General features: G+C 39.3%; 1 protein-coding gene across 5 annotated transcripts in view; it reads left to right on the top strand.

The window, feature by feature from the left end:
* LOC138744491 (rhotekin-2-like) overlaps positions 1-13,298 on the top strand; it is a 56,593-nt gene that overhangs the window by 31,520 nt on the left and 11,775 nt on the right. For all 5 annotated transcript variants that reach the window (XM_069900754.1, XM_069900755.1, XM_069900756.1 and 2 more), the window contains 2 exons: positions 5,072-5,178; positions 12,083-12,214. In XM_069900754.1, coding sequence (XP_069756855.1) covers positions 5,072-5,178; positions 12,083-12,214 — 239 coding nt within the window. The remainder of the gene's footprint in view (positions 1-5,071; positions 5,179-12,082; positions 12,215-13,298) is intronic.

Raw genomic sequence — 13,298 nt, 5'->3', positions numbered from 1 at the left:
GGCGGGCTGCAACCTCCTTTGAAGAAGACCGCAGAGCCCACCTCACTGTCAAAAGACAAAGGAGGAAAAACCCAACGCCCAACCCCAACCAACCAATTTTCCCTTGCAACCGTGTCTGCCTGTCCCGCATCGGACTTGTCAGCCACAAATGAGCCTGCAGTTGACATGGACATTACCCCTCCATAAATCTTCGTCCGCGAAGCCAAGCCAAGAAGAATAGATGTATAAAATCAGTTGATACTGTGCAAGATCATTTTAAGAAAATTGAAACAGCCTTTTCTGAGTGTCAAAATCAGGTGGAACATAATGGAGAAAAAATGGAAAAAGTGGAAGGTTCTTTTGTAGATTGGGGGTTTCAAAAAAGAGATTTAATGAAGAAGATTGATTCATTGGAAAATCAAAGCCGAAGGAATAATGTGAAAATAGTTGGTCTTCCAGAGTACTTTGAAGGTGCCGATCCTATAAAAAACATTTTTAAGTATTGGATCCCAGAGGTGCTGGGTAAAGAGCTTTTTCCTGAAGGCTTGGAATTGGATCGGGCTTACAGAGCTCGGAGAAGAAAACCACTTACAGGACAAATACCGAGAACATTCATGGTTCGTTATTTAAAATATCAAGATAGACAAATGATTCTACGTATGGCAGTACAGAAAGCACAGCAGAATCAGTCTCCATTGATGGTTCAAAATAACAGAGTGTTTTATGCCGATTTGAGCCAAGAGGTTATTAGAAGACGACGAGAATTTAATACAGCCAAAGATGTTTTGTGGCGAAAAAGCTGCAAGTTTGCTTTTCGTTATCCTGCAATTTTGAAGGTTTTTATGGAAATTTTCAATCTCAATTCTTTAAGAATGATCATGATGCTTTGGTTTTTGCTAATTCTTTGCCGGAACTGCGAAGAAATGGGCGTTCTCCTCCATTGTCTCCTAAGAGGAGTGGAAATGGAAATGGACATGGGTATGGAAAGAGTGGAAAGAAAGAAGAGTTTACACAAAGTCTTCTTGATGTTGAAGATCCGGAGCAATCATTGGTCTGAATATATGGACTATATTTTATTGTGTTTAATTAAATAATAAATATGTATCTGGCTAGGGGGGGGAGGGAGGGTGGATGATACTGAAAACTTTGATAGTCATCTGCTGCTAGTGGGTTTACCACACCCAGATTTTTAGGGTATTACTACCTTTGGGTGGTTTTCTTTTGTATTTTTCTGTTATTTTTCTTTAAAAAAAATTTTGAGGTGTTTTTTTTGAAGAATTATAGAGGGAAGCATTATTTTATAGTGTATAAATATATTAGTAGTTAAAAAGGATGTCTAAATTGAATTTTGCAACTTTTAATGTTCAGGGATTAAATAATCCAATTAAGAGAAAGAGAATATTGGCTTATATATAAAAAAAATGAAAATTGATATTGCTTTTTTACAAGAAACACATTGGACTGAAAAAGAACATTTGAAATTGAAAAGAGATTGGGTGGGTCATGTTTTTTCTTTTAATTCTAAGGCAAGAGGAGTAGCGATTTTGATTCATAAAAAAATTACCATTTGAATTGGAATCTTCAGATAGAGTATTAAGAGTGAACTGTAAAATTTTTGCTGAATCTTTATGCCCCTAATATAGATGATAAGCGGTTTATTTCAGAAGCTCTTTTACTATTAACTCAAGCTAATGAAAATGTCTTAGTTGGTGGTGATTTTAATTGCGTTTTGGACCCTTTATTGGACAGAAATCCAAAAAGTATTAGGAAATCAAAGATGGCAACACAAATCAATGCGTTAATGAAAGATTTAAATTTGGTGGATATTTGGAGAAAAGTTAATCCTACAGAGAAAGATTTTTCTTTTTATTCTTCACAACATGATTCGTTTTCTAAAATTGATTTATTTTTGGTGTCAGCACATTTATAAGGTAGAGTATTAAGAGCTGAATATAAAAGTAGAGTTATATCAGATCATTCATTATTACTTTTTTCTTGTGAAAGTTTGGAGGTAGTACGTCCATCATTTAGATGGAGGTTTAACGCAATGTTATTGAAAAAACCAGAGTTTGTTGCTTTTGTTAAAGAGCATATCTCTTTATTTTTGACTGAGAATATTAATTCTGTGGATAGTCATTTTGTAATATGGGATTCTTTAAAAGCTTATTTAAGGGGGAAGATTATTAGTTATTCTACAAAAGTTAAGAAACAATATATGGCAGAAAGTTTAGAGTTAGAAAATAAGATTGCGGAGTTAGAGAAAGATTTTCAGAAAGGTGTAACAGAAGATTTAAAAAAAGTCGTATTAGCGAGGTTGAAATTACGATATAATACTTTACAGACTTATCAGTTTGAGGGCTTAATTAATCGATTTAAACAACGTTATTATGAGTTGGGGGGAAAAGCTCATCCATTTCACTCATATATCTATCCAAGTTATTCTTAAAACTTGAGAGTGAGCCTGCATTTACCACGCCAGATGCCAGCTCGTGCCGTATTCCTACCACTCTCTGAGTGAAGAAGTTCCCCCTAATGTTCCCCTAAACCTTTCCCCTTTCACCCGAAAGTTATGTCCTCTAGTATTTCTCTCTCCTAAGTGGAAAGAGCCTACTTGCATTTACTCTGTCTAGACCTCATAATTTTGTAACCCTCTCTCAAATCTTCCCTCATTTTTCCATGCTCTTTCCCTGTAACAACTGAAGACCCAACAACATCCTAGTAAATATTCTCTGCACTTTTGCATTAGATGCAGAAAAAGCTTTTGATAGGGTTGAGTGGGATTTTTTATTTAAAGTGTTAGAGAAATTTAACTTTGGCCCTTTTTTTATTAGTTGGGTTAAGGCTTTATATATGAACCCGATTGCAAGGGTAGTGACAAATGGACAGATTTCTTTACCATTTAAATTGACTCATTCAACTTGGCAGTGCTGCCCGTTGTCACCAGCCTTATTTGCATTGGTTATTGAACCGTTAGCTGAGGCTATTAGACAAAATGAAGAAATTAGAGGGATGAGGGTTAAGAATGAAGAATATAAAATTAACTTCTATGCGGACGATGTGTTGGTATATTTGATGGAACCGGAACGGTCGTTGAAACAATTGCAAGAGTGTTTGTTGAAATTTGGAGAAGTATCGGGATATAAAGTTAATTGGGATAAAAGTGACATTTTACCAGTTGGAGTGGGAGATTATTCTGAATTTAAAACTATTACAAAATTAAGGTGGACAAGTAAAATTAAATATTTAGGTGTGTTTATGGATACTAATTATCAATCATTATATCAATTAAATTATGTACCTATACTAAGATGGATTAAAGCAGATTTGATTAAGTGGAAAGATCTTCCATTAACTTTGATTGGTCGGGTTAATTGTATTAAAATAAATATTTTTCCTCGAATTTAATATTTATTTCATTCAATATCTTGTTTACTTTCTAAGGGCTTTTTCCAAGATTTGAATAAAACAGTGCAAGAGTTTTTATGGAAAGGTAAATTAGCTTGAGTGGCGAAGTATACATTGGGCGGACTACAATTACCACATTTTCAAAACTATTATGAAGCGGCCCAGTTGAAGTTTATTAGTAGATTGATGGATTTAGATCTGCCTCCTAGCTGGGCTAAAATGGAGATGGCTTGTATTTCTAGGATTGAGATACATAAATTTATATTTTGTTGGAATTTGATTTTATTACAGCAATATGATATGCCGATATTGAAACATTTGTTAAAGATTTGGATTTAAAAAAAAAACCCAGAGTGTTAGGGTCAAAAGATAAATTATCAATTTTAACTCCATTGTATAATAATCAGCTTATTCCTTTTTCAATGTTTAATAATCATTTAAAGATTTGGGATTCTAACGGTATAAAGACAATACAAGATTGTTTTGTAGAGGGGCAATTTCTTTCTTTTAATCAATTGAGAGAAAGATTTGATATACCTGTAAATTCTTTGTTTGCGTATTATCAACTTAGAGCTTTGATAAAAGATAATTATGGTAGAGAGATGATTTTACCTATTTTGTCAAAATTTGAATCTTTGATTTCCTCTGTACCGGAAAAGGGTTATATTTCAGTTATGTATAATTTGTTACAAGATAATATGGATAAGTCAGATTGGGAGAAATCTAAACTTAAATGAGAGAGTGATTTAGTATTTATTTTTCCCGAAGATGATTGGGAGAATTTGTGTCAGGACAATAATTAAATTGACTAATGTAAGATATGGAATGGTTAATTATAATTTTTTATCAATTATATTTGACCCCGGAAAAGCTAAAAAAAAAATGGGTTTAGTAATTCAGATTCGTTTTAGATGTGGCTCATGTATTGGAACTTTTCTACATGCTGTTTTGACAAGGAATTAAAGTAGTTTTGGAAAAATTATATAATTTTATATTACCATTAGATCCAACGATTTTTTTTTGTTGGGAAATTTGTATTCATTAAGAGGAATGGGATTGGACAAAATTCAAATTGCTTTTGTACGTTTGGTGTTATCAGTAGCGCATAAATGTGTTGTGAGTATTTGGAAAGATGATACTGAGATTAATATATCACGTTAGCACAATGAATTGAAAGTATGTATTGACATGGAAAAAAATAACTTATAATTTACATGATAATTATTTTGTTAGTAAGTGGTCTCTGTATTTGAAATATATGCATTTAGATATACTTTGAAATGTTATTAACATTTATAATATTTTCTTTTTATACATATATATATATATATATATATAATCTTTTTTTTTTGGCTCCCCTTAAGGGAGTTGGCTGTAGTGGTAGGATGGGTGCTAATGTAAAATCTTTTTTTCTTGATTTTTTTTCTATACTGAATGTTAGGTTTTTTTTTAACTATCTTTTAAATAAAGTTTGGAAAAAAAAATTGTATTTGCTATAATGTGCAAGTTCTTATTGTCCACCAGCACAACTGAGAATGCTGCAGGAGATGTGCTAGTTACATAAAATAACCTTTGGGAAATTCCAATCTGTCCTTGGTTAATCAATTCAGTGACTTTCTTCAATATATTCATGTTGTTCATTCAGTGTGTAGTCACTAGAACTGACCTTCCATATTTTGCTATCTAGAGGAAGCGTCCTTCTGGCTGCCCTTGTATGGACAGATGTGTTGTCGATTCGTTGCTCAGCCTGTCTGCATGACAGAGAATATGATGTCTGGATACCTCAATCTGCAGGTAAGGCAAACTCTATTCATATAATTGTGTCCATATTGTCTAGTAGCATAGGAGAAGGCTATTTCACCCAATCCAATCTCTGCCCCTAACATAGCAATCCCATTAGATCCATAGAACACTACAGCACAGACAACAGGCCATTTAGCCCTTCTAGTCTACCAAAGCATCCTTCTGCTAATCCCACTGACCTGCACCCATTCCATAAACCTCCAGACCTCTTCCATTCATGTATTTATCCGTTATTAAAACTTAAGAGTGAGCCTGCATTTACCACGCCAGATGGCAGCTCATGCCATACTCCCTCCACTCTCTGAGTGAAGAAGTTCCCCCTAATGTTCCCCTAAACCTTTCCCCTTTCACCAAAGTTATGTCCTCTTGTATTTCTCTCTCCTAAGTGGAAAGAGCCTACTTGCATTTACTCTGTCCAGGCCTCGTAATTTTGCAACACTCTCTCAAATCTTCCCTCATTTTTCCATGCTCTTTCCCTGTAACAACTGAAGACCCAACAACATCCTAGTAAATATTCTCTGCACTCTTTCAATCTTACTGCTATCCTTCCTATAGTTTGGCATCCAGAACTGCACTCAATACTCATACCAACGCCTGTACTCAATACTTTGATTTATTCTCCACTAATTTTCCCTATTTTCACAATCTCACCAAGACGACCCTCAGCTTCCCCACCCAACCCACATTCTACTCCTTGTCTGCACACCAGGGACAAGTTGTAGAGACCAATGAACCCATGTCTTTGGAATATAGAAGGAAACCAGAGCACCCTGGGCAATGCACAAGGTCGCAGGAAAGGACACAGGAATCTGCAGATTCTGGGATCAGGAGCAATGAGCCAACCTGCTGGAGGAGAGCAGGCCTCCCCGATCGGGTAGGGAAAGAATGGTCAATGATTTGGCCCAGGATCCTTCATCACATCTGAAACATTGACCATTTCTTTCCCCTCTGATGCTGCTTGACCTGCTAAGTTCCTCCACCAGATTATTTGTTGGCCAGGGGAAGAATTTGCAAATTCCGTTCAGTCAGCACGAGAAGTCACTGGATCTTTGAGGCAATAGTTCTAGTTATGCCACCTGTCACCCTCACTCCAGCCACATCACCCTCTCAGTGCACAATGATGTGCACTGTATCCATCAAGCTTTGAAACAGGTCCCTTCATTCTGCTCCACCAGTTATTTAATGTTTTTGGTTCTTGCACACAGTCATCACTCCAGATGACTCTGGAAAAAGCTTAAAAGACTTTGAATGCCCCTGATGTAGGAGGGAATCTCACCATTGGCGCACAGCACCGGGAACAACAAGCACTGGATCATTCTGTTTGACGTTCCTGCATATGAGGAAGCTAAGATGGAAGAAGCAAGAAAACAGAATCACCAGTGTTAGAAATAGAAGTACCTTTAAAGAAATTGCTCGAGACAAAAATTGAGAACAAAGAACATTTATTTTACAACAATGCAAAGTTGGGTGCTTCCCCTTACCCTGGGAATACACACATACACTGGAGCTCACCCAACTTTTATACAGTTGATTTCAGTATAGGAATACCCTCCCCCTTACATTCTTCTGCCTCCTGCTGGAGAGGTTTGGCATTAGGCAATCCTTCTTGCCTACGTGCAGTTTCAATATACTTGGAGGACCACGGGGTATCCTGTCGGTGTCCCTTCATGTTATTGTCCTTATTCACACCTTCCTGATTCTTGGGGCTACAGTCTTTTGGTATGTAGAGTTGGCTCATCCTGTCTAGGGTTGGCTAATTTAATATGTATAAATCTGTGTAAGGTTAGCTAATTAGATATGTAGGACTTGGTACTTCTGTCCAGGGCTAGGAGACCCTTATCTGATCCAGACTACCTCAACTTCCTACATTCTATTGTTCCTTACCACTCCTTATCTTAGTCTTATGGTGGCTCTTGTCACAAAGAGTAGAAGATTCTTATGTTAATCGTGCTGACTCTGCTTTCCTGCATCCTAATCCCCAAGCTCATCCTGTTTGTACTGGTTACAGCCATTAACTGATGTATGAATTTTAGTTTCCTTCATGTTCATAATTTTAGATCAGTTTTCCCATCTCTCACACCAGCATCAAGAAAAGCTGATGCTGCAGTTGCTATTTGTGTTAAAGCAGAAAATGGCGGCACTGGTGCGGGGAACGAGGAGCAGAGATGCAGCGTTCCCGTGGGGTCAAACCGCCCAGTCAACTGCCATCAGCTCTGCACAGCCCCTTAATGAAGCTGGTGGTAATTTTATTTAAAATCCCACGACCGTGGGGTCTGCGCCCAAGATGGCGGCGCCCCTGACCAACAGCAGCTACGAAGGGTTGCAATCTCCAGAGGATTGGTGCAGGGCACCAGAAAATGGGGAAACCATCCTGCATCTGAGAAGGAGAAGCAGAGGAGACACCCCATTGGACAATATCCACAGTGGCGGACCAGTGAGGGGGCTCTGTGGCTGAGAGACTAATGGCTGATGGCGACTCGAGCCAAGGAACCTACGGAGGCTGTGGACAGCTGGAGACTGATGTGCGTGACTTGTGCCAGGTTGCGGACTGCTAGAGACTGGCTCAAAACTGGCTGAAGGTGTACCAGGTATCAGAACCAGGATGCAAGGGGATGCCAAAGGCGAAGGCGCTGAAGGGTTCCTGACTGTGTCGGAGGTTCAGATGTGGAGCTCAGGTTGCCAATAATTTGGGCTGGACTCTTGTGCGGCCGCGGAGTCTGCGGAAGTGGTGGGGGGGTGACTTTTTTACTTGCTTCTCTTTCTCCGACTGTAAGGAAGCCCTTCAGCCAATTTCTGCCTAGAGCGAATCTGTTTTGCCTTACAGCAGGCAAAAGCAATTTCATGTAATATGACACTTTTATTACAATAATATATTGAATCTTGAAAAGAACCTCGGAGCCCATGTTGGTCTAATCAGCCACATACAACGCTAAAGACCAGATGTCATGGTCTTACTCAGGATCAAGCGACTCTATACCATTTTACCTTCAACTAAAATAAGCAGCAATTTTCCATCCTTTGGCCTTTTACATCCAAATATTATAATTTACAAACAAATTTCTTCTTTTTTGTCTTTTCATCCAGCATCGATATTAATTCCTTGTCTACATACAGAAAACGTTTGTTTTGTCAGCATATTTCATGTGCCTCCCAATGCACTAAGGAGTAAAGACTTAAACTTGAAATTAGACTGTCAGATTTCTCACTTTTCCTTCTCACAGAGGAGGAGGCCATTTGCCCCATTGATTCTGTCCCAGAGCAATGTTGTATTCCAGAAATTCATGGCCATTGATTTATAAACAATGATGTTTGTGACCATATTTTCTGATATAATGATTGCTTTGTTCTGATAGCTCTCCCTGATGTGCCCCATCCAGCTGAAGCTGTTTTGTTTTTAGTGTAGGAGGGAATGTTTGTGCCATTGATTCCCAAGTGGGCCCCACTCAGCAGTGGCACCCCATCTTAAGATAGGCTAATTTTCTGGCCTGCTGGTTTATGTTTTGAAATTGTTTGCATTGAAGCTGTGAAGGCAGGTGATTAAAGAGTGGGGAGGGATGATTTTTAAAAAATACAACTTTTATATGCTTTAAGTTGGTTCAGGAGGAGGTCACTCGTGGTGAGCTGTTTGATTAAACCTTCTGTGGTGCCAGTTTTGACTTGTTATTCTTATTATGTAGATAATGAAAAAAATGATGAGGCGACCTCAACTCTTTAGTTAGCCTGAAGAGAGATTAAACATTAAAGGCTCTCATCTCAGTTTCACATATCAGCAGTTTGAATCTACTCATTCAGCAGACCAGCATCGGAAAATACAGTCTGATTAAGGGTGAAAAGAATTTTATTTGCTCTGGTACAGATGGTTAGATGTGATTACTGAAGGGTATAGCCTACTGTTTCCATCCTATTACACTGAGCACATTGCCAGCCAACATAACAAAACAACTGACGTCTTAAACTACCAGCAGCTGGGAAAGGCTTAAAATTTTTCTGTGAATTTGAAATTGTCAACTAATCCTGAAAATTTTTTAAATCGCTAGCTAATCCTGGAAAAGAAAGTTGGTGGCAGTGCCAGAGCTTCTGCAATGGCAGCATTGCCATTAGTGGGGTCACAGCGCTCCTCCGCTGGGTCTTACCGCCCAGTCCAACCAACTACTGAAGGATCCGTACAAGCTTGAAAACAGCCTGTTAAAGGAGCAGATGGTGGTATATTTTAAAATCCTGCAACTGCAGATCTGGGTCCAAGATGGCAATGCCTGTGTTCAGCGGCAGCCTCGAGTGGTTGCAGTCTCCGGAAAAGCAGAGGACTGGCGTAGAGCACCAGAAAGCAGAGAAAACACTCCACACCCACCTCCTCCATTTGAGAAGGAGAAGCAGAGGAGGCAATCCTAAGGAACAGTGAGCGCCTCTGCGGCTAAAACGCCCACAGGCAGCGGGCTGTCGGTGACTTGACGCAAGGAACCCGCGCAAGCTGTGGACCACTGGCGACTGCAGTCAAAGAACTCGCACCAGGCTGTGGAGTGCTGGAGACTGGCAGAATGAGTATCAGCTGGAGGCAAATCTATGGACATTCAGTGACTCTGAAGGGACTATTTTTTTGGCTTTTATCTTTCTCTGTGACTCTAAGGGCTGCCAGGTATTTTCTGCTGATGGCGAAACTTTGCATTAGAGTAGACTAAAGGCAATTTTGTGTAATGTTATACTTGTTTTATGACATGGCAATAAAAGAATCTTGAATCTTAATGTGGTAACCTGAGCATTTGAAGTGAAAATTATAAATAGTCTTCCATTGTCTGCTTAGCTGAGGCATTCTCATATTTCTAATGTTTCAAAGGGTGAGACCTTTTGAGTCAATTCTAGAGTATTGTCATCAATCTCATTCAGCCATTTGCTACATTGTGACCTGTTGTCCCTCATGTGTCCATTCACTTGCCCCTTATTCTTGCTGCCACCCACCTACACCAATTTACCAGATAACTTGAGAAGCAGCATCTTTTTGGGGTTTGGGAGGCAACCAGAACACTCAAAGGAAACCCATGAAGTTAAAGGAGCATGACTCCACAGACCGCTTTAGTGTTCAAGATTCAACCCCAGGTGTCTCTGCATGTTGTGAAGCACGGTACTATCTGCTAGACCACTGTACCACCTCACAGCTGAGTCAGTAACCAGAGGATGTAGGGTTAAGGTGAGGAGGAAGAGATTGAACAGGAATCTGAGGGGTAGCTTTTTTTAAACAGAGAGGGTGGCGTGTGAATGGAATGGGCTGCCAAAGGAGGTAGTTGAGGCAAGTACTATTGCAATGTTTCATTTAAAATTGAACAGATAAATGGATGTGATGGGTTTAGAGGGATAAGGCCCAAATGGAGGTGTGACTAGTGCAGGTGGGACACTTTGGTTGATGTGGGCAAAATGGGCCGAAGGACTTGTTTCCATGCTCAATGATTCCAAACACTGTTTTATATGATCTCCTTGTCAGACTTCCTTGCTGAAGGGCTGTTGGTTTTACCATAAGGGCAATTAATCTTCAATGAAAAAAACCACTGAGGTATCTGTGAGCTTGTCTTAGTTTAGCACTTAGCTTTGCAAAAGGGACTAAATCATGAGTAGATTAGCTGCTCTGCAAAAAAAAATAGAGACTTTAAACCCAGTATTTATTCAAAAGCTGCTTTTTTTTTACAATGTACAGATTAAAAACCCTGGGAATTCCTCCAATACCTAACTGCAGAACTATTTCATTTTCTTGGTTTGTTTTATTAAGGCAATCTTATGCCAAAGTTGGGTACATTTTTGCATAGTGGAGGAATTAAAGGATATGGGGGGGGGGTGGGGGGGTGGGAAAGGCAGGTAGGTGGAGATGAGCCCATCATCAGATCAGCCATGATTTTATTGAATAGCGAGCAGGCTCGACAGGCTGGATGGCCAACTCCTGCTCCTATTTTTTATGTTCTTATTGCCTAGGTAAAACAAAATTTAAAGGGAACCTTTTCATTTAGTTTACCAATCTGTTGAAATGGTTTTAAACATTTTTTTTCTACACCTCCCCATTCCTGGTGTCGATAAAGTTGGTGTAAACAGTAATTTTGACCTGAGGGTATTGAGTTAATCTTTTGTAATCAGCCTCCAATATCCATTTGTCCTGGTAGGGAATACGAATATTAAATGGCTTATCAAAATATTTACAGACACAGGGAAACATTGGTGCTGCTCAGGAACAATGCATTTTATATTGATAATCCTTATTAAATTATACTTGATGCCTTTCAAGGTAACAGTTACACATCTTTTTTTGTTCCATTAGAAAATTACATTTGCTCTAAACCTGTAAAGAATAAAGATCGACCTGCTTTCACTGCAACTGCTTCCACCCTGCTTCACAATGAACTGTTGTGCCTTGGATAAAAGCTTTTACACGTCACCACTTGTCTGCCAATGTAGCAGGAACTAGATTTCCAGTCCGATGGCTCAAGGCTGGCCAGAGGACCACTTGAATCATGCTTGCTTCACTGCACAGATTGACTAAAGCAACCATTTCCAACCTTTTTTGACTAGGGCCTCCTTAGTACTCTGCTCAAAGTTTATAGGCCCCTTTCCATGTGAAGCAGTCAATTTTTGGCTTCTTCCATACTTCTCTCCCACCAACTACGTAAAAAAATTTATGTTACGTGAAGAGAAAAGAAAACCGGACTTTTATTTAAATCCGGCCTCTCAGGAGGGGCCATAGAGCCCCTGTTGAGAATGGCTGGACTAGAGTATAAATTGCCATCCAGGGTGTTTTGGGCTCTATGCAATAATTGATGCAAATAACATTTCTCATTAATTCCTGTGAATTACTTGCCATTGAAAAGAATGTCTATGTAAATGGCTGTTTAAGGCCTGTGCTTTTTGCCTTTTTTTCCAGCAAAATGTTGGAGAACTCTCCAACTGGACGAGGTTGTACTGTGTCCTAAAGAGCGGCTCTTTCTCAGCATATTACTCTCCAGAAGAAATTGAGGCACAGGTGGACCCTGCACTAAACATCAGCATCAATAAGGTGTGGTACTGACTGAGAAACTCTCGCGTTGTTTCAAAAGTAGAGGCATTATCATTCATGTAATCAACAAACCAGAGCTGGTTGGAAGCATCCTGAACGTGGTCAGGATTCTGTTGGCCTGGGAGATAGATAGTACGTTTTAGAGCTGAGTAAAACTCAAGAGCTGAACTCCCTCTGTGCACAAAGCTGTTGACCAGAGCCAGGTCCAAAATGTGCCTTTGGCTTCTATAGAAGCTAGCAAGGATATTAATACTTTTTAAATGTTTCTGCTACTTGGCAGTATTGGCACAGAAGCCTGAGGCTTAATGACCTTTCCCCATCTGAAAGCTCAGCAAGTTTCCCGCTTTCTATTTACTATCTGTATCATGGCTTTTCTAGTGTGCCGATGAGGTGGAAGGGCATGGTCTGAAGAAAAGGTGATTCTGCAGCAAGATTTAGAAAGATTGAGTGACTGGCCAAAAACTGGCAAATGAGATTCAAAGTGGGGAAGTGTAAGGTCAAACATTTTGGTAAAAGGTAGAGTATCACCTAAACAGAGATAGACTGCAAATTAATGAAGTACAGAGGGATTTCAATGTTCCAATGCATGGATCCCAAAAAGCTAGCATGCAGGTCATTGAGAAGGCAAACATTGGCCTTCATTGTTAGAGATGAAGAATGGAGAAGTTTTGTTGCAAATGATCAGGGTGAAGGTGAGGCCTCGCCTGGAATGCTGCACACAATTGTGGTCCCCTTGCCATAAAAAAGGATATGGTAGCATTGCAGGTGAAGGAGATTCACCAAGCTAATTCCTGAGGTAAAAGGGTTGTCCAGTCATGAGCAGTTGGAAAGTCTGGGTCTATATTGCTTGAATTTTGGAAGGAAGAGTGGTGACTTCATTCAAACACATAAGATCTTAAGGAGGCTTGACATTGCACTTATTGAAAGGCTTTCATCATGTCACAAAGAAATGGACATGGCTGCAAAGTAAGGGCCCAGTCATTTAAAGATGAGAAGCAGAGAAATTTCTTCTCTTAGTGGGTAATGAATCTCAGGAAGTCTCTGCCCCAATGACCATAGAGAAGATAGATAAATATATGAAACA

Source organism: Narcine bancroftii, chromosome 10 (genome assembly GCF_036971445.1).
Source record: "Narcine bancroftii isolate sNarBan1 chromosome 10, sNarBan1.hap1, whole genome shotgun sequence".
Classification (NCBI taxonomy): Eukaryota; Metazoa; Chordata; class Chondrichthyes; order Torpediniformes; family Narcinidae; genus Narcine; species Narcine bancroftii.
Note: the sequence above shows the minus strand (reverse complement) of the source record. Positions and strands in the feature narration are given on the sequence as shown.